This window comes from Phaethon lepturus, unplaced genomic scaffold (assembly GCF_000687285.1).
Source record: "Phaethon lepturus isolate BGI_N335 unplaced genomic scaffold, ASM68728v1 scaffold4807, whole genome shotgun sequence".
Taxonomy (NCBI): domain Eukaryota; kingdom Metazoa; phylum Chordata; class Aves; order Phaethontiformes; family Phaethontidae; genus Phaethon; species Phaethon lepturus.
Genome location: NW_010549667.1, coordinates 32936 through 55856, shown reverse-complemented (window position 1 = coordinate 55856; position 22921 = coordinate 32936). Strand labels below are relative to the sequence as shown.

At 36.3% G+C, this 22921-nt stretch overlaps 1 protein-coding gene across 1 annotated transcript in view; it reads right to left on the bottom strand.

The window, feature by feature from the left end:
- Nucleotides 1-11770, bottom strand: part of CADM2 (cell adhesion molecule 2) — a 91737-nt gene extending 79967 nt beyond the window's left edge. Inside the window, exons 1-3 of the mRNA XM_010290315.1 lie at nt 11624-11770; nt 9007-9144; nt 2916-3086 (exon numbers count right to left, since the gene is read on the bottom strand). Coding sequence (XP_010288617.1) covers nt 2916-3086; nt 9007-9144; nt 11624-11663 — 349 coding nt within the window. The 5' untranslated portion in view covers nt 11664-11770. The remainder of the gene's footprint in view (nt 1-2915; nt 3087-9006; nt 9145-11623) is intronic.
- Between the last annotated feature and the right edge of the window lie 11151 nt (nt 11771-22921).

Genomic DNA, 22921 nt, shown 5'->3' with positions numbered 1-22921 from the left:
CTCACAGGAGAGGTGTTCCATCCCTCTGAGTATTTTTGTGACCCTCCTCTGGACCTGCTCCAACAGGTCCATGTCTTTCCTGTGCTGAGGGCTCCAGAGCTAGATGCAGGACTGCAGGTGGGGTCTCACCAGAGCAGAGTAGAGGGGCAGAATCCCCATCCTCAACCTGCTGGCCATGCTGCTTTGGATGCAGCCCAGGTTACGCTTGCCCTTCTGGGCTGCGAGCGCACATTGCCGGCTCACTTCCAGCTTTTGATCCACCAGTACCCTCTACTCCTTCTCAGCAGGGCTGCTCTTGATTCCTTTATGCCCCAGCCTTTACTGATACCGGGGGTTGCCCCAACCCAGGTGCAGGACCCTGTACTTCGCCTTGTTGAACCTCATGAGGTTCACATGGGCCCATTCCTCGAGCTTGTCCAGATCCCTCTGGATGGCATCCCGTCCCTCAGGCAACACAACCGCACCACTCAGCTTGGTGTCATCTGCAAACTTGCTGAGGGCGCACTTGATCCCACTGTCTAGATCACTGGTGAAAGTGATTAAAGAGTACTGGTCCCAGTACAGACTCCTGAGGGATACTGCTCATCACTGATCTCCATTTGGACATTAAGCCATTGACCACTACTCTCTGGATGCAACCATCCAACCAATTCCTCATCCACCAAACAGTCCACCCATCAAATCCATATCTCTCCCATTTAGAATCTCCTCTTTTTATAAACTACCTTTGATAAACCTGCCCAGCATAAGATTTCTGAATATGTTGACCATGGAGATGTAGGTGGTAAAGAAAAGGATATCAATAGCCTGTTCTTAGTCTCCTTGTCACCAGTAATAAAATACTGCTTTCTCTATGGTTTTAAATGGTATTTCCACCCTCTCTTCCAAACTTGAGCTTCTTTTGGCACATTTCTCACTTATCTTTCCATGTATAATGACTCTATACTAATGCTGGAGAGCATTAAAGTGATTGGTGGAAAATTAATGGAGCAAGCAGGTATGATAGAGAGTAATTACTTGTGCATTGTGGCTTTTGATAAGTTGGCAGTCTGAAGGGGCAGTAACATAAAGCACATTAGTAATGGTAAACGCCTATTGCAGTTTGTCCTTGTTAGAGAACTTCACCGACCTGCAGAAGAGAGACAAGGGTCTTGTTCAAAACATGAAGCAACAGGCATACAGGAAGATGCACCCCACTGCTATTTAGCTAGGTAGTGTCCTGCTGCCTAAGGTGCAAAATAGAAGGAAACAACAAATATTCAGGAAGGCCTTTATATACAAAAGGCCACAGAAAGGCTTCTTTGCCTTGTGATATTATGATGCTCACACAAACCAGAACTCTGTCCTTACCTTGAATCACATTACATTGCAGCCACTGTGACTCAGTTTAAACCTCGTATACCTGTCCTGTTTCTGTACCTATTGTTCCATTCAATTTGGTTCATCTCCTGCAGTGCCAACATCTTGAGCAGGGCACTGACATAAAAGCAAGCAATTTGGAAGTGAAGGCATGGGCCAGCTCAGTGGCTGATGGTTGTGGGATTTAGAATTCAAGGAAATAAAAGCTGTTAAGGATTCATGTCTCTAGTAAAGATGCCATTTGAATATGTTAGGGGAAGCAGGTGTTTAATAGCCATTTGGTAAAGAAAGGCTTTGATGTCCCTCCGTAAAATGATGGGTAGAATGTTTCAGAAGATATTTTTGGTACCTATTACTTGTCGATGCTAATCCACATCCTTCTAATTTTCAGGGGTTTTTGCAGATGGCATTTTTAGAAATGCTGTCAGCTATGTGTGGAGTGGTTTTGCCATTACTGTATTTTACATGTGCTACCAGTCTTAGATGCTTTTAGAAATATCCCTGTTTAGAAACAAGTTACACATGCCAGCAGTCCTTGACATGGTACCTCAGGAACTAGCCTGCAGTTACTGGAAGCTTGTCTGCTTTATGGACAAGCTTGTCTTGTCTGCTTTAGAACAGGTTGATTACATCTACCCTAGAAACAGATTCATAAAAGATATCTCCCCTTCAGCTGGTCTGACAATATTTTACACATGCCTGTTTTTGCTAGCTGGCAATCAAAAGTACAGGTGCTCTGCAGAAATCCAGATAGCTGTACCCTGAAGAATGGTGGGTATAATGCAAGTGAATATGACAATGTCATCTGATGGTGAAAAGGGGTTCTCCTGAGTGTCTCACATTTTATAAGTGAAAAAAAACCTGACTCAGAGACTCTGACAACATGACTTCAGAGTAGGGTGCACAGATACATAGGCAGGTTCATTCAACTTTGAAACGATGCACTGTGGAAAACATCAGATTTCCAGAAATCCTGTTTGAAAAAATAAGCCAATATATACAGATACAACTAACTGAAGTTTGGATTATCTAGAGTAACATCCTGTATAGACAAGGCCTAAAAATAAATTTTAAAGGGATTTTCCTCCTGGATTCATGTTATTAACAGTATCAGACAGAGTTGAATTATCAGGATTCAAAGTTATTGAGGCAGTCTGGTGCAAACTTTGCTCCTTTATACCCTTGTTTCAAGTTTCTAGACATTTTCAAGGAAAATTGTGAACTACTATGACCTTGATTTTTAAGAACTCTTTCACATTGCTACAATGATAATCAAAAAAGACAAATGCATTTCCTCTCTACCATTTCTCAAAGCAAACCAGGAACTCAGTCCCATAGTGTTTCCACTGGTAAAACTCTCATTAAACTTTTTTGGTACTCCTGTAAAAAACAAACAAACAAAACCCCAACGAACCAAATACAAACCAGAGGAGTTGGCTAAAAGAAAGATGTTATCTACCCACAGAACATCAGAGATTTTTACAATTTTCCCACAACAGAAACTCTGAAACAAATCAAAACTAGAAAAACAAGCACATATAATGTGTATTACTTACAGTGTATTTCTAGAACCTGCATTGCTATCTGAGGTGTGGAGTTTAGGGACTCATGATCTACTCTGCAGCTTACAACTGCACCATCATCATTGCGATCTGCTAGGAAATCCAGCGTGCTGCTGACTGTGAATGTTTTACGATTTGCATCTTCTTCTTTTAAATATTTAACATCTGAAAGAAAGAAGAAACAAACAGTTTTCTCTCCAATATTTTTAGGAAAAGTAGTCCACCATTAGACAGCTAAATTATCTATGACACTTGTTGAAAAAACACATCTTTCGTGTCTGTATTGATCTATTTAACACAAAAGTAATTAGACTAGTTATTCCTCAATTTGCTCTGATTGTCAAAGCAGGAGGTATATATTGACAAAGAAAATTTTAAAACTGGTTACATGGTACTGCACTCAAATGAAAATTCCTTTCATCGTAATCTCTTATATATTTAGGTCCAAATTTGTTATAAACTTTCTCTGCAGTTCATTAGAAAAAATTTGGTCTCCTCCCACCCTCATTTCCCTAAGTATACACAGTGTCACTAAACATTAAATCTTCTAAGTCCATGCTTAAAATCTTTCATACTAATGCACTACATGGGTATTACTGAAGCCATGTGAACTAATGGTTGCATGCACGTAGTCACATTAATCCTGTGCTTACTTTACTCATTGCTTATTCTGTTGTTTGGTTAGAATTATGCTAAAATAAGAATTAAACTAAACCAAAGTATAGCTATCAGTGGTGATGAACAACTGTAAATAGAGCATGTCATAGTATTTATTGGAATCTACAGACAAGTCCCAAGAAGACAGGAAATAAAATTATTTCAGAGAGACATTCATTGCTTTATATCATGCTAAATTGACCTACTGCTTTTGTGCAGATTGAATTAAAAATCTCTTTGACAGTTTTCAGCCCAGATATCAGAGTGCAGGAAGCCTACAGCTACCCTTAAGAAGTATTCAACTCATCTCAAGGTTAAGGTTAAAATTCAGAAAGTTTTGTTGTAGGACATACACGTTAGATCGGAACTGAAGATGCAAAAGACTGAGCATTTATTTTTAAAAGTTTTAATGTATTAACTGCAATATGAGATCTTCTTTACACATACTTTAGAACTGTTCTACTTGTTTCCCAACTACCTGTAATATTTATTGATTTTAATTTATTTCAGCAAAATAGTATACTCGTTATATTGATTTGTTACAATGAAAGCTTTAAAAGAGATATATAAATACATAAACACATGTATTAAATTTCACTGAGATTGCATATGTCTTCTGTGTCCTAAAAAAAGTGAGAGGTTTCAGTTTTACAAATTATAATAAATCCCACTAGAGAAGAAGATGACCTAAATAAAATTTCCATAAAATATCAATTTTAGAAAGCAAATCTTAAATGGCTTAAGCTACATCTTTTCAGATTAAAAACACCTCTGAAATCACAAAAGGTAGTCCTTTTCATTGTCTCCAGATAGATGAAGACACCACATAGTTATAGGATTTCCATTTTTCCCTAAGAAATAATTATTTCTTGCATACAAGCATTTTCATAAATCTCTAAGCTTTAAGAGATTTCAATTTCAACCGTGGTGATTATTAATATTTGGGATCAGTAGGTGACAGAAATATTGACCAGGGCTAAAGCGAAGTTATTATAATCAAACAACAAATGTCTTCACTAATATTTAAAGCAAACACATGAGATTTTGTTCCCAGAGTTGGGTTTCCAAATTTAATAATAAGCACCTTCATAGATAGCCTTCTGCTTATAAGTAATGTACACATCCCTTCACTTGCTGACTTCAGATGGAGGACAGACAGCTCCTGAAAACATCAACAACTTTAATTTCAGTAAAAGGTTGTGGATGCTTAATCCTTTAGGAAAACAAAAGCAGTTAATTTCCTAAACGGATGTTCAGAAGCCTTTCTCTAGTCATCTATTGTTTGGAAGAGTTCAACTCTTAGTGTTAATTACCTCTGTAAAAAGGATGGTGATACTATTCTATAAACTGTTGACATCCTCATCAACAGAAATACTTATCTTGTCCACTATATCAGCTGTATCTTCTTAGGTGTGTCTTCACTGCAAAATGAAGGTATGATTGTAATATATGCAAACTGAATGTAAGCCCACCTGGATGTAAGAGCAGTGGAGATCAGGTACTGGGTACGTTACCATATGCTAGCATTCAAAATATTTAGCCAGGAATTTTACAGAATTTAAAAATATATCTACTGTAGCCCATTATTTCATTTATTTTCTTGCTACTCTTCTCTCTCCTAAATACCCCCTTGAAAAAAGACAAAGAAAAAAAAAGAAGATCCATTACAGAGGCACTTTCTCTGGAAATCACTATAATGAAACAGGTTGGGTGATGACTAGATAGAAAGTAGCTTTTTAGAGGAGGAACTGGGAGTCTTGAGGACAGGTTAAACATTAGTCAGCGGTGTGTCTTTACAGGGTTGGAAGCTAGAAAATTACTCCCCTTCACTAGTAATAGCATACCCAGCAAGTCATGGGAAGTGATTCTTCTCCTCTATTCCGCACTTGCGTGGCTGCATCTAAAGTAGTACCAGGCCCAGTTTTGGGATTTCTGGTGCAAGAAAGGTGTTGAGAAACCTGAGCAGGTTGAGCTGAAAGCCACAGAGATGGTCAGTGGCGGGAACATACAATGTACAAGGAGAGCTTAAGATAGTTGGGTTTGTTCAACCTGAGGAAGAGAGGACTAAAACCAGATCAGACTGCTGCCTTCAAGTACCTAATACATGGCCATAGAGAAGAAAAACCCAGTGTCCTCTCAGAGGTGTACAGCAAAAGTTGAGGGGCAACAAACACAAGTTACACTAAGGCAAATTCTGATTATGTAACATGATATATCTGCATACAGTGAAAACTCACCACAATAAGGGCTTTCAAATACTGAAGCATCTAGCCCAAACAGACTATGGAATCTCCATCCCTGGAGATTTTTCAAAACTGAATTGGAGAAGACCTTTAGCAATGTTGAGCTAACCTTTGAACACAGGTTGGGCCATATGAAATCTAAGGGTCAACTATGGGCCCACTGCGATAAGTCTATCAGATAGGTGCACATACAGATATGATTGTATTAAATAATACTGATTTATATCCCGTAAGTATAGATCTTCCATAGTGAAAGTAATAAGTAGAAATGATAGAATGTCTACCATCCATTGTTCATTGTCAATTATTTAAAAAAGCACATACTTGTAACATCCATATAGAAATGCTCCTCTTTTAAAAAGACAGTTTTGCTGTTTTTACAAGGCAAATATAATTTTTGTTTCCATTTCAAATCAAGTTCTGACATAAAATGGCCTTGTTATCTAAAAAAAATTATCCTTGTTTTAGAGGTTTATCAAGACAAAATGATCACTGCCTCTCTGAATTCTTTGTGTATACTAAAAATATATAAACTAATTCAAAATGTTTTAATCTGTTGCAACAAAATAAACTGATACTGTCTTATATATTTTTTAATTCCAGTTTTGCTAGGAAAAAAAAATACATTAAAAAATCCCTGAATTCTGCAAACAATTTTTACATTATATTGTTGAAATAGCATGTAACAAGTTTTGCTGAAAAAAAGTAATTTTTTAACGAAAATTATGTATTTAGCTTCTCTGATACTTTTGCTTTTAATAATCTTGCAGAAATGTCAACAGAATGCTAAACTGCAGATCTCTCTGTTAATTTGGTGCGTATATGAGAGACAGAACACTAAAGTAAAAGGTATGGTACTCAGTACTTCACATTCAGTCTCTTTCATTACTAACATTTACTCTGTCAAACAGTATTCCTTTACCAGATGATGATTCCTTTTTTGAGTAATAGCAATGGAGCTACAATTTTAGAATGGCTTTTTCCCCTTTGGTGCAACTCTGAACTCAATGCATCATTTATATTCTTTTGCATCACGTATAATACGCTGTAACACAATTGGATTTACTGGTGCTAGACAGACAAACTCCTAACCTTTAATGTCAGCTGCATTAGCATATAATTTCATATCTATTTTCTCAGATTTATCATTTCACCTTTTACAGTGCACAAAGCTAATGTAACTTCTGCTGATGCCACTGCAAACTGGTCAGGTTATTTTATTTCTAACCTTTGTGAAATGGCAATGTGCTCTTCAGAAGACCTAGAAAACTAAACTGAAATGAATGTGCCCAGTACTTTCCTCCCATTTCTGTTTTGTTTTGTTTTTTTTCTTTACTGTTCTTTTTCAGACATCTTCTTTGTTCCTTCCTTACCGCCTTTTAAAATAAACATTCTTTTAGAAACGGTTGAGCAAATTAGAGTCAAATCACCAAACTGCTTGCTTGGCTTCAATTACCTCTCAGCTGAAAGAAAGGCAAAGTTATTATACCTGATTTTAAAATATATTTTTAAAAATAACATCTTTTCAGAGGTATTGCCTTGCTGTTAGGCCAACTGTATCAGTAGTTTTCTCAAGTATTGACATTGCTTAGGATGTTTTTCAATCTCTACATGTCTTGAATATATATATTCATCCTGTCATCTTTTCTAGATGACAGAATCTATGCTGTGCCATGTGTGTTAGCTGTGCTGTTAAATTCTTCTATTTAATTAGATTTGATGAGGTGCTGCTTTTCTTTCAGCCATTTCCTCAAATTTCCCAGTGGCTGGAAAGAATGTTTCTCTGTTTCTTCATTTTCTATACTAGTTACAAGTGCTCAAAGACATTTCATATGATTCCAGCCTAAAATTAATTCCTGCCTCCTTCAACACTATTCTGATTTTCATCAGAAATCTAAAGACACTTCTAGAATGGACTGGGTTCCTTGGACAATCAATTGCAATCTCCTTTACTTACCAATTTTATATCACAGCTCTGGTAGTGTACATTGAACTGTGGTAGAGAATAGTAAAAGAAGATTAATGGATTCTCTAACTAAAGCTGTAACTTTGCTTGAGGCAGTTTATTGAGCTAACAAAATCCACAATGTCAGAAAAATATGAAGCAAAGCAAATAAAATTTGGTTGTTTTTTTTTTTTTTTTTTAAGAAAGCTACACAGAATATGTGGATTTTGATCTGGTTTAATAGCAGAATAAATAGAGGTGACATGAATAAATAACAGTATTTTATCCTTTTTATTAATCTACTCTATAGTGGGCACCTCAGTTGGCTGTGGTAAATGTGACTAAGCCTTCTGTTACAGGAAGCTCTCTCCACCCATTCACCAAAAAGTTTTTTAAACTATCCCAGCATTTATGAGAATATGGACTACAAAACTAAGTTTTAAGTAAAGAACATACAAAGTTAAAGAGAAGACAGAAAATAAATAAATAGCTTATATATGCAACACTTTCTTATCTCACCGCATCCTCAAAGGCAAATCCTTGCTTTCAGCTTTGGTTTTAGTTACCCAATGACTTTTCAGTTACAGCAGACTTTGTCCAGCTCCCCCCAGTCCCTGTGAAGTTCTCTTCATTCCCTTTAAATCTATCTTCTCCCTGCTCCTCACCGCAAACTCTCAACATCCTTTCCTCAGTTGCAGGTTCCCAGTTTCCCAACTGAGATGATTGCCTCAACTGCTACACTCTGACTCTTCCCTCACCAGAGCAGGCTCTGCAGCTCCCCTACAGAAAGTGCAGTCTCTTGTCTCCTCCAGACAGTTCTGCCTCAGGTGGTCACTTCACTTAGAGAAGTGAAACATAAAACTGGCAATTCACTACATCAGACATGTCATTTTAGAAAGGCAAAAAGAAACAAAAAGGTAAAATATCTCAGGTGAGTGTGTGGGCTGTGATAAGAATAATTCATAAAATGTTTCTCTATGAAGCATTACAATTGAGTTTATTATGCTGAACAGATTGCAGAGCAATTCAAAACATCAGTTTTTATCATTTGAAAAAAAAAAAAAAGGTGGTTATATGACCACTCCAGTAATTTACATTCAATTCATTATCTATGTACTATCACTCATTCATTTAATGATTAAATATGAGAAACTTTACAAACATGAATTAAAAAATGTAATTGTAAATAATGTATAGCTTTGACAATTGGAACAAATTACATGAAAGTCCTTTTAAATACCTTTAACTTCTTTGTCGTTCTTGAACCATCTGATATCAGCTGCTGGTTTACTACCAGATGTCTTGCAAGTTAGCTGCATCCTCTCTCCCTCCATAACTGGTGAGGTAAATCCAGTAATTTGTGGCTTCTCAGGAACACCTAACAAGCAAACAAGAAAAATGTCTCTGATAGTGTCAGCTACTGCCATGAATATGTGACCAACTTAAAGTTCACTTCTTCGTATGCTCTGAATTCCAGAAACAGAATAATTAGTTCCTTGCCTTCTATCAAAATTGAATGTCAGTGAATCCTATTTCCTATTGCAAATAAACTGTCAATCTGAACTGTAGTTGACTCTAAAGAATTAAAAAACCCAGAAATTCTCTAGTTTTCTAAGGGAAACAGATTGTATTTTAAAAACTGTCTTATCTACTTCCATTTTGCATGCAGGTCTAGTCTGATTTGCTATTACAAGGTTTAAACTGGTCTACACAGCAAGCAGTATGACAAAGTATATTAGAAGTATGAAAATAAGATAGTGTGAAAATAAAATAATTGGCAACAAAAAGCTGAACAGATCTAAGTTCAAAATAGACATTTACGCATGAATTATGAAGGTTTTAATACAAAATCCAGGGAAAAGGGATGATGAAAATAAATGCAGGAGTTATTTTATCTTCAGAGAACACATAACCAAAAAAACAGTAGGTATAATCACAATTCCACTGGCTATGGAGAATTTTTCAGCTGAATCCAAGTTCTTTGGAGGAGGTCATATGATCATGACATACTATACACATAATATTAAATTTGGAAAGAGCTGTTTTACAATGGACCATGGAAGATTTAAAAAAAATAAAAATTAAGAGAATTGCAAAAAAATTGATCACTACATGTATAAATACATCTGACTTCCAAAACCACAAGAATAACTTATTTTAAAGTGATACTGATGACCATAATTTTAAAATCTCTGAAAATGTCATTGTTATGACTTGAATCTGCAGCTGTTTGACACATCCATATTTGTGCCTAAAGGAATCAGTCACAGTAATTGATTCTGTGCCCTGTATTTCACAATTTGGTTTGTTTGCATCTCTTTTCCAAAATGACAGATTATGTACATAAAAACCAAGCAGCAGTATCTATCACTAGTACATTTCTGTAATAAATCTAGTCCTCTCTTTCAGGACAGAAAATGGCGTCTACTGTAATACCTTGACACTTAATCTTCTAATCCATAACAAAGCAGTCAATAAAGAGATTATTAGTACATAAAAGGATAGTTTATCTGATTAAAAGATGTAATACATTTAAATGGAAAATATCCCCTTCTCAGATAGAAAGTGTTCCAAGGGTTTAAAGTGTTATTTTTAAACAGGAAATTACAAACACAAAATTAAAAAAGACAGGCATCTTAAATCTTGCAGCTTTCTTGGAAGGTTGAGTAGCTGATGTTGGGAAAATTTCATGAAAACCTTCCCGAAAATGAAGGTAAAACTAAAAAGACTGTGAAAGATTGAGTTACTTTGGTTAATAAATGGTGTCCAGATGTTTTTCTGTCTTTGCAACACCTTTCTATGTCTTTCTGCTGTTTAAAAGGTTGAACTGGTCTACTCATCTACTGTTTAGATCATGAGAAGCCTCTCCAACAGAAAAGAAGATGAACCATAGGTAGTTGTTATTCAGAATATTCTGCTTTGAGAGGGTATTTTTTTGTCCTTAATGGCAAACTTGTGGAGATATTTGTAAAATAGTCTCACAGGGACTGAAAGGGAGACATATTTCATATCCTATGCACAAAACCAATTCCCTGGCTGGATTAATACAGTGCTATTACTAGCGCAGAGAACATCTTACATTAGTCCTATTAAATTCAACTGTCTGCCTGTCTACATATAAAAATAAAACAAAAAGAGTCAAGTTCAGGGACAGAAAAAGGAGAAAAGAATAAAAATCAATCTCTAAAATCATATAACCTCTTAGGTATGCGGGTGTGTTTCAATGAACTATAGCAATTTTGGCTGATTGGGCTACTGACATTCATGGAATCGTATAAAGCTTTGAGCAGAAACTTTATTTCCTGGGCACCTCTCAAAATCTATTGCTTTTCTATGTGTGTCTATAACCTTTGGGGAAAACAGCAGAGCATTTAGAGGATAAAGCATAAAAGAACCACCAAACCCAGTGAAAATATGCACTTTACAGACAAAAAAGGAAAGCAGAATGAGTCAAGAAAATGCACAGCTAAGGAAAAACGATAAAGCTCTAAAGCCTATTTTGATTTCATGCTTTCTGATTTTCTCCCCTTTGCCCTATGCAATACATTGTTAGGAGATGAACACATGCACCTTCCTTGCACTTCTGGTGCTTGGGATGTAGAGGTTATGTCCATTTTATGGAGCACTCATACCGTGGTATTTGTGTGCTCCCTAATTCGTTACCCTGCCACAGCGCAAATAGTAAGAGGCATGTTATTTTTCAGCACAGCAATATGAAACAATAAATTTCAGGGAAACAAGATCAGACATTTACATGTATCTTCTGCCAAGCTTTAGAAAATTTCATTCTTATCGTAATTTGCCAAAGCCTGGGAAGTTTAACACTTGCTTCTTTACGCTCAGCTATTTATACTTACCGAGAACGGTAAGAAAAGCCTTGGAAGTTTTGACAGGCATAGTAAATAAAGAGCAGGTGTACTGCCCTTCATCTGACAGAGACACATCACTGACACTGATACTCAGTTCATGCCATGAAGCTCGGACCAGCTCAATTCTGTTGTCCCTCAGAGCTGAAAAACAAAAATTCATGTTATAAGGTAGGAAACAGCACATTAAGCAAGCATGGTATGTTATACAAGAGGCTCTATGAAGTAGTCTAGAGAAATCATGCCCTAGAATACAGGGATATGGGCACACTTGTCTTTAAGCATAGTAGCTTGTTTTCTCTGTGGAATAAAGTACAAGAGTTCAGCACGTTTCTGAATAGTGTACTGAGTGACTTGCAATGTATATAAACCTAGAAACTAAGGGACTTTAGTTATCTTTGGTCTTCCTCTGTAAAAAACAACACTGACTTTGATTTCTGCCCCCTGAGAGCTTTGTTCAGTACCTAAAATAGCTCCTTCCCAAAACTATTTTCTTATTCATGTGTTTACAAATGTGGGTGAATATTGAGAATCCTGTTCCATCTACTAACAAACCATATTTTCAACTAAGTTGTCTACCATTGCATAGCTTGCCTACAGATTTTTCTCATACCCATTACTATTCATATTGAACTGGAATATGAGATTTCTTGAATGCTGTAAGTTATTAAGTTACACTTAATTATTAAGTTCCACTCCTACATTCATATATAGCATTTAAAGATTTGACGTAATTGGGTACAGTGGCTTTACCTTTTTGATTATGACTAAAAATCTGTTCTTCTATCAGAAAATCCTTCCTAACAAAATTTTGTTTGCCTGAAACCACTGAGGGTAGAGGAGCAGGCAGATTTACTTAAATTCAAAATGTCACTTTAACTCATGCTTTAAAATTTTAAATATCTTAAAAGCCTATATTTAGATTAATCCACATTTTGTATTGAAAAACAGTCAAAACACTCCCAAAGATTCAATTTCTCTTCAGTAAAGCTGTTTTGGGAATCTACATACATTAATCAAGACTTTCCACAGCATAGAAATACTAGTATCATAAGTAAACACCACAATTCTCCTAAGCGAACAATAAAGAAGCCTCTGTACTTCCGAAAGTTTTGCTGTATACCTCTAGATTCAAATCTTTGACCTGGCATTATTTGAATCTTCAGTGAGTCTACTTTTCTAGTAAGCCTCTGAAAGTCAAAAGTAAAATGGGACTACGATAATTACTGGGAGAGCTATGCTTTGATTTGTGAGGAGAACCAAGTTGTTCAAGTCCCTAATGCTGTTCTCACTCACTTCTTTCTACAGTCCCCTAAGGCTCTTAGATTTGTTTCTCCTAAGATTTATATCTTCCAATGATAAAAACAAAGCTTTACTGGAGTTCTTTTGCTACTAAATCTAGATGTTTCTGCCCCATTGCAAGGCTCTCCAAGTGCTGTCAATACAGGAAGATTTACACCAAAATAAGCAGTTACAATGAAGATTCAGCAAAAATGTCACTTGAATTTGTTGCCTTCAAGGCTACCATTCAGGTTTCTTTACAGCGATTTCAAGCTGAATTTACTGGTTATTTCAGGGTAGGCCAGCTAAAGCTTGACTTATTCTCTGCAGGGTCTGATGACTGAAAGGTGACAGCTTAAGCAGACCTAACATACAAGCATGCCATGAACTGCTCCAAGGCACATCACAGTGACTGAGATTGTTTGTAATGGACACATTCCAAACATAACTGAGACATCTTCTGGCCAAGCACAGCAAGAAATAAATAATTATGTAGTACATAATATAAAATGCATATAATGATGAAAAATAGGTGTAACATTAAAGCAAACAAGCAAGCAAAACAAAAGCCACAAAATGAAAAGCTATGTATATGCCAATATGTTGACATAACAGCCAAGAAAAATAAGCTCAAGAAAACAAAAAGTACATAGATGCAAGCTTCTACCAACCCCAAATAGCAGGCAAAGCTGATGACTGGGGCTTTACTAGCCAAAAGTCCTCACAACAGTGAAGCTGTTGCTATCTTTGAGGAAGTAGATGGAGACTCAGGATTCATTTCTCATCTTTTCAATTCTAGTCAGATGCAAACTGAGCAGACATAAGAATGGTAGCTTATTTCACATTACTGACCTTTCAAAAATTTTTTTTTTTCAAAATGACCCAGTGCTTCCAAAAGGATTGATTACAACCACACCCATATATATAATTTGGACAACAGCACAGGAAATTAAAAAAAGAAAAAACAACAACAAAAAACCCCTCAGCACCCCATAATTTGAAGGTGGTGGTTTTAGCCTCCTCTTAACTAGAAATTATTTTAAAAATAATGCAGTATATCATCTTATATTTTATTTTGTTATAATTTTCAGTTGCTATTGCCTTGTGATAAAGATTTATGTAACTGTTGAAATGTTTTCTAATAGATGGGGCAACGTGCAGAATTTCATGCACTAAAAGGAACCGTAATGAATTCCACTAGAGCACAAATGGTTACAGACGATGCCAGTAGCACACCATTTTGATCCTACTGGTAGAGAAAAAAGCAGTTGAAATACAAACCACCTGCATCAACTACATTCCTACTGCTCCCCTCACTCACTTCCTCCCCTCCACACCTTTTTCAACCTTTGTACAACATAGAAACCTCAGCTCAGTCAATTTTCTGGAAAACTGGTAAAAACAACCTCTGATCAAGAGCTGAGATCAGATGTTCCATGTTTCAGCCTGGAGTCAATTTTTATTCAAAGAGAGAGTTTTGTAATGGAAATACCAACACAGAGCCTTTGCAAAAAATGCTGCAAATAGGACTGACATAATACTCCCTCACAGGAAAGCTGTTTATCATCAGCAGCATTTTTATAAGTGCTAAGTCTAAACACAATTAATTATCTGTGTCATCGATTTCAGACCTAAACATCTGTAAGCGTCCTCATCTGCGCAGATCTGAAAGCAAACCAATGAGAAAACTCCACCGCTAGTGCTTAGACAAGGCTAGCACTTACATGGAGTCTTTTTAGAATCTTCTTTTCAAACTTTATTCCTACACCTATGTCTACATCTTTATTATATCTGTTTAGAAAGACACAAATTCCTTTGAAATGGATAGCTGTAATGGATGCCACAACTGGTTTGTTTCCATTTTCTGCCTTGGGTATATTTTGCTAAAAGGCTGAAGTTGGACCAGACAAAAAGCGACTGCCTAACGGTCTAGTCCTTGCTCCCGTACCCTGGGGCAGGGGGAATCCTCTGCGGGAGGGCGACTGCTCCCTCAGACAGCAAATGAGCAGTCTGCAGCACTGGAGAAGCCAGGAGCACTTCTAGCCAGCTAGCAATCTCCAGGCATGTAGACCGAGTGGAGCAGGGGTCTTGTGTGTGTGGCAGAGAGTAAACCCTTGCCAAGCCTGGATGATGGAGCAAAGAAGCCTGAACAGAACGCAGCTACTGAAAGGTATCAACTGCCAAGCAAAAGCTTGAAGGAGAAGACATACTCGTCAAGGAGCTAGAGGTTGGGAAAAAGATTTATTTAAAATACTCTGTGTTCAGTCGCTTTCAGCAGATATGAGTTCTACTTGTTTAAAGAGTAATCTCATCTCGCTTCTTATTTTCTATTTAAAGGACATGCGTTTCAAAAGCTTTTTTGTAAGTTTTGAAGTGAGAATTTCCCCAAATAGGGCAATTTTACCACAAGGTTCAAACCAAGTCAAGGCTCTCCCACAGTAGTTTAAATAATGTACCATAAAGTAAAATACAAAAAGTTCTCTCTTTTTTAATTAACAGGTGAAAACAGAAGGTAGAATATATATGAGGACATTCTGCATTAATTTGGAGCTTGGTATACACTAATAAACAGACTTTCTATATACTGAAATGTCCAATGTCCATGCATTGTTCAATACACGCAGCAATAAAAATTTCTATTTACTTGCTCCCTACAAAAGGTAACAGGAAACACCAGGATTCTCTTTAAAGCATCTCATATTAAAATCCTGCTGCTGTATTGTTCTCAGGTGACAGTATTTAGTCCTCCACTTTTTATGAAGGATACACTAATAGCTCCATTTGTATTCTGTAAGTAGTTTCTGAATACTACTTATTAGTTGTATTGTGGTAGTGACTAGACAGCCCAGGTGAGCACAGAAAAAACAGTTTTGTCCTTAAAGACTCTACAAGCTCTGTCCTCACCTGAGTTGCATGGTTTCCTAGTCTCACCCTTAACTCTCTGCCTGCTCTTTCAGAACCTTTTCTGGAAGCCCCTCCTTTTTTCTATTTCACTTTGTTAGAAGCCCAAGAGACCTTTTTGGCCTCTTCCTGGGGATTTTCACCTACATTCCTGCATCATTACCTTATTAATAGTTTGCATACCTATATTTTTGCATGATACAATGATGCTAGAAAAACGATAAATACGCAGAATATGCATTTGACTTCTGGGGAATACACCTATGTCAAAACAGTGACAAAGAATACCACCACTGATGTGTCCTTCCTGGATTCTTATGTTACAAGAACTTATAAAAAAATAAAATGCAACAAGAAATATAATTGCATAGTAAATTCCCACATACCCTTAGTACATTATTTCAGTTTTCTGTAATTCCCAGGCACATATGATGTAGTTAATTTGCAAGGTATGAAATAATTATGCATAAAATACTTGTTCCTAAGCAGACACACTTCATTTATTTTCCCTGTCATTCTCTTTTTCTATGGAAAAGATTTCCTTTCAGAATGTTTTCTGACACAGAAAACAAGCAACTTTGATAATTTGCATAGTTTAGTTTATTATGAGTAAAAAATAGTAATGTATTTCAGCTGCATTAATTACCAATTGTTGAGCCCAACAACCATTGCAATAAACTGCTCTCCTTGTTAACAGTCACAAAAAAACTGTGCTTTCTTTTTTGCACAGAATAATATAATGATCATATGTAGTCATGTAGCGAAATCTTGAAAGAGGAATTATATCAAAGAAAGAAAAACAGTCAGGGAAAAAAAATCCACATTACATACTGGGTGGAAAAGGCAGTTGGACCTGCCAGATGTAGTAGCTGGAGAACAGCATCACTAATCTTATTTCTCTAAAATGACTATATCTTACTTTTTATATCTTGCGTGTATTTGGTGTTGTATGTTTGAAGAATGGGTAAGAAACAAACAACAAAACCCCCGAATTCTCCAGAGTAATTTGCAGATGTTTTGACAATATTAACTTGACATATGCTGCTATCCTGGGATTCACTCAACAGAATTTTCCTCTTTGTGTTAGAGTTGTTCCCTCTGTCATGGGAATAATGTAACCATTAGTTGGAAGCAGAAAGATTTCTGATACTCTACGGGTCATGTTGAACTCCCAGAAATTTACTGCTTATGAAACTGAAATGATCCCTCTGATTTTCAGATTCCAACTTTCTGAGTGCAGTACCATCATCAAATCTGAAATAGACTTCAAGGGATTTATATTTTGTTTCAGGATATACTTACATATACTTTAGAAGGCCTTTTGCTTTTTTCCTAATGAATTCAGTACACCAAGATGCCTATAGGGATGATCTACAGCACTCGCCAATAGTTGTGCATGAAAATCTGTCAGGCCACAGACCACCACCACCACCAGGGAAAGAAAAAAAAGACAGGAGGGGAGTAACTGCAAAAAATAAACTACTATTGTTATTCTGTGCCTAGTTTTCTCAGCCTTCATCCTCCTTTTCAACACATTTCAATTTCCTTTAAAAAAATAATTTACTCATTCACCTGTTGCTGTATTAACAGTTTGACCATTTCCAACTGACACACAGTCATTCTAGCAATGCCCAACCTATCTAGTAGGTATTTGCATGGTACCTGAACTCCTAATATTTTAAAACTTTGCAACTATTTGTATGTGGAAGGAAAATCCTTTTTCTTCCTCTTCCATGCAATTCGATTACTTTTGTACAAGGAGGGATGCAAGGCTAGGGTGGCAGTGTGGATATTTAGTAATCAGATTTTCTGTTGCTATTTCTGCAGGTGGTGAGGCCATATTTACCTCTCACCGAAAATTAACTCCATAGCATTGTGTCTGTGAAACTATCACTTCTGCTCTTATGACTAGCTGGTCATGATTCCAACAGAGTCCAAAGATCAGAAAGGTAAGATGATCTCTTAATTAGTCTACAGTCATGACAGATTTCAGTACTGTGACAGAAACATTGAAATTGAGTCTACTTTCACAGATAATGCTAATGTAGAGGGAAAAGCACTTGGTAATATGTTAGAAGTTTCTATGCAACCTGTTAGACTGGCTGATGTATGTACTGTTGGAGTCCTTTAAAAGTGACATAATTTCTAAGTAAAATTAGCTGAAATAACAAAAAGTGAAGGTCACAATACTGTGCACAGATCTTTGGCTAATTGGCTGTGGAACAGTATGCTGGCCAATTTGCAGATATGTAATGTTTTTTTTTCCCCATTAGGAAAGTTATTAGTAATATAGATGAGTTCAAAAAGACATTCCAAACAGCATCTTTCACAGTTTTGTGTCACTCAGATGTTGTGGATACTTCAGCTTCACTGAATTTTCCAACCCATTCATGTACTTACTGAATAAATTCAGGACATCACTGAGTTTTGTAGAAGGTGCTAAGTAAAGTTTCTGAAATGGAAGAGCAACATAACAAGCCCTGGAGATTAGCTTTACTTTCATTCCAGTGCATTTCTATTTCTCTTTGAACCTTTCTATAGTACTTGGTAATCAAAAGGAAGAAATAATGGGGTCAATAGGAGTATACTTCTTCTACCTCTAATCATCTGGTCACCTTCTACTTAATGTTCTGGTTTGCAATCTAATAAGAAAAGATTAGATTGTTTTCAGCTGAGAAATACTGCTGAAATATTTGATTAGCTTATTTAGAGAAGAGTGTTCAACAGCAAGCTGCTCTCTCCTTTTTATATTTTTCAGTTTTTTTGCATGTTGGATAATGCATATGTCAAGGAGTATGGCAAACTCCCTTCATTAGAGGAGGTGCTGACAGTCTCACTAACAGAGGCATCTTCTCTCTGCTGGCATACTGCCTTGAAAAGGACAAAGAACTGGGAACTCAGAACCTGTCTGTACAACATTATCTATTATTTATCAGGCGGGCTGTATTTAAAGAACAGCCTTAGATGCTTATGAGGAAAATCCAAATGGCAGGGTAATTTCTTCAGTGAAATGACAACAATTCTGTTTCCTGCAATCTGGATAAAATTAAAACGGTTTAAGGTGACTTACAATGACTTACTATCTTGAAAATATATGCTAAGTGAGGTTTCTCCAACTGTTGCCAACTGACAAAAGAAGGTCAGGATGATTACATGCCCTTCATGAACGGAATAAATATGGTAAAACTTTTCTGCATGCCAGATCTTCGACTTTCTCCACTAAGCTACATTTTCTCTCACAATCATTTTTCTGTATTGTCTTCAGTTTCTCTTTTTCAGAGCACTCAAGAAACATGGCAACATGCAAAAGAGAAGAACTTGCCTTCTAGGGTGTTTATAATGCCCATTTCTGGTTTTAAAGAGACACTGCGCTTGTGTTCTTCTTGTCTTTTGAAAATTATACGGACAACTTTTATTGTCTTAGAAGGTCTGAGGGCTGCCTCACTTTCAAAAAAGAAATTTAAGTTTCAAATCCTTCCCAAACATACAGGTTTTGAACTATGAAGATACTTTATTGTTTTATTGTGTTGGAAAAATATTTAACTGTACCCCCCAAAAATAAAACAAAAAACACATTAGTCAGGATGAAACGTTGTCTTACAAGGTCTGCTCATTTGGTTCCTTCTGCAATGGGGAATTACAAGATTTCCTATTATACTAATGCAACTGGACATGTGCCACAGCACGATAGCCTAGAAAATCTTTAACAATCATACTTCTCAGATATGCAGCTGCAAAAATTAAAACTGCAAAATGATCTGGCAAGGTTAGTGATGGATAGAATTAAAATAAATGACATTCAATAGATAAAAGTAATTGGTAGAAATTACAATCTTACATACCAAGTTGGAGACTGATATTTTAAAAGCAGTAATGCAGGAAAGAAGCCCTGGGGATTACAGAAGAAATTACTTAACTATATGTTCAAATGCAGCACTACTCTAAAAAGATGAATCCTATTCTGGGTTGTACTGATACTGGCAATTATGGTAAAAAGAAAAAAATGCTACGGTATCCCAAAACTGAATACATCATACTATGTCATATATTGTAAATTACAGATAGAAATAGATTCTCAGTTGGGAAGGTAATTTCTGAAGGTCTACCGATGGAATACTACTGCGTAAGTAATATTATGAAAATGAAAACAATACAATAGAGAGTTGCAATAACAATCAACACCTACCTAAGAAAATACTAATAGAAGTTAGAAAAATAATTTCTTTTTCTGCAATTTTAAGGGTAATACTGAAAACACAAAACTATGTTTCAGGTTAAATGAGAGTTCATTGTAAGTGAGAAATACGAGATAATGACATTATTGAAGTAGAAAGGATAAACAAATACTAATCTTCTTGCAAAGTAAAACAAAGATACAGGGATTTTCAAGTTTCCTCTTCTGTGAAGACCAGACCAGGTGATTGCTCCCCATGCTACTGATGTTGACATCGAACATGTTAACAGTACTTAAACCATTGCTGACCAAGGCAGAGTTAAGCTTGTTTAGGTACTAAAAACTGCCTAGCCAAAGAGCACAGAGCTCTACCAATATTTTGGTATTGGTCTACATATTTTAAACAACAGTTACCATATATTTACTTCTTCCTCTTCAAGCAACTGCCCTTTACAGTGACTGCTGGTGACTCTCATGCACTAGCTTTAGTCAGCTTTGGATGCAAGGAATCCTAAAGGATAGGGAACATAGAACTTGACCAAATTTTACACTCTTAGCACGTCTGGAAATCCACTTTCTCCTCAAACCTGCCCATGTGCAATAAGTTTTTCATATGTGTTTGCAGCTGACCATGTCTTAAGGAAGCTGCAGAACTGAATTATACCTGTATTTCTCTAAACTTGTAGGTGATGACATTACAGTTCTGCTCATTCACTAGATAAACCTAATGATCCTATCATACTGAAAATCTTTTTAGTGGCAAGGATGAGTAATACTCACGGTAAAGTCAAGTTTATGGTATTGCTTCATATTTCTTGGAAAGTCAGAGTCTTCTAATTTCTAAAGAGTGCGGTCCTGTTCAAACATATTCTCTCAGCAGAATTTGGAGAGACTTTCTTATTGATTAATGATCTAAGAGAGATCTCTCTCTAAGTGAGAACAGCTATAAGATGCCCCTGTTCTTTCTGCACTTCTTGATCATTCATGTAGATACATAAATTAACATTGTTCTTCCTGTAGCAGATGGCTACATTGGCTAGACATACAGTAGGAATATTCATTTGTCCGAACTACATTAAGAAGTCAGACTCCCTAAACTCCTGCTGCAGTCAGTGGAGCAAGATAGCTGCTTCCTCCAGAGGGCAATTAAGAACAGGTCACTGCCTTGAAAATATTAAGAGAACCCGAACAAACAGCAAAGAAATCATCAACGGTTGATGAATATATCTGCAATCAATCTAGCAATTGATTCCAGTACCAATGGACAGTCAAATACTAATGTATATGTCAATGCTGAAGATATTAGTGGTGTTAGTGATGACTCACAGATCTCACTGTCGAGAGAATTGAAATATGGAACAAGGTATCAAGAGAGATCTGAGATGAGTCTAGTGCAATTCCAGAGAGGATTCTCAGGAAGCTCTTGGTGGTTTTAACATCTTTTAACAAAAAAAAAAAAAAACCCTTTGATGGATATTCACAAAGGCTAATCTTCTTTAGCTTTTCCTAAACTATTTTCTCAGGCATGGAGGCTTCTAATTTGAGTGCCTCAGAAGAAACTGCCTGTCCTGCCTTTATAGTCAATGAAAAGAAAAGAGAGAAAGTAAAAAAAAAGCTTTTCTAGGCTACACCTAGTTTGTGCAAATATGCTTCTTGTGCAGCTGTATTCCAAGAACATGGCGACTTCAGAAGTGCAGCACTGCAATACCACTACCACAATACCAGACTGGTGGCCAGACATAGTCACCAAGTACTATGGTATATCATTTGGAAAAATAAAACAAATATTTGATATACAACGGCATACTAAGTACTGATATCTGCACTGAATAAAAACTTTATTATGAATAAATGCATTATTTAACAAACAGCAGATACTGACAGTAATACATGTGTGGAATCATGCTACCATTGGTAGCATTTATCCTCAAATCTGACATTCACATACACCAGATATATATTTGAGTACACCAGAAGAAAATTGTCCATTCTTAACACGTGTCTAGATAAAAAACAGCTGAATGCATGTTGGCATTTTCATTTAAACATTTAATGCAGGCTTTTTTTTTTTTAAGAGTTGGTTAAAAGATATACTTCTGGTTGTTTCTGCATTTTGAATTACAGCAGCAGGTAAAGGATTAAATACATTAACATGAAAAGGAAATATATAGATTAACTACCATTTACAGCTACACAGCTAGAGAATGCTACTTACCCTTCAAACTTGCAACAGATGTTAATAGTATTGGTTCTCATACCGCACTCTTCTTAACTGGTATAGTCTGAAGACTTTGCGTAAGAAACTGCCATAACTAACCTGTCTTCAATTTATTACTTTCAAAGGATGGATTTGTATATCATGATTGTCGTATGAAAAGAAGCATTGAATATCTACAAATTGCAAGGAGGTGTTCCAACGTTGACTGCTTTTTGTGGCTATTTTTAATGGACTATAAATCACTTCAGTACTCGAGATACAGTCTAAGAGGAATTTCTGAATTTACTGTGTACTAGTGAATAGTATATAACAGATCAAGAGTGACTTCCAATTCTGCTTCACAGCTGGCTGAGACATGGCACAAGCAAAGCAGGTATTTGGCCTTCAGGGCAGTGAATGTTACTGTACTCTTTCTTGGGCTGTCGACAAAGTGCCCGTCAAAGGACATTAATTGAACATTTGGATGATAATATGTTCACAGCATCAGATGTAATAGAGAGTCCTGCAGTAACAATCTGCAACACTGAATACATGAATGTTTTTGGTATCTAAGTTATAATATCCCATTTTTAATTATACTGTGTCCTTGATTCCTCCTTCTCTCTCTTATCTCTTTACTTCAGAGCTGATTCACTTAACTCCTTTTTACCTAGCATTCAAATACTTTTTCCTCTTCTCCAGGCACAAAATTTAAGACTTCTATTTTAAAAAGTAT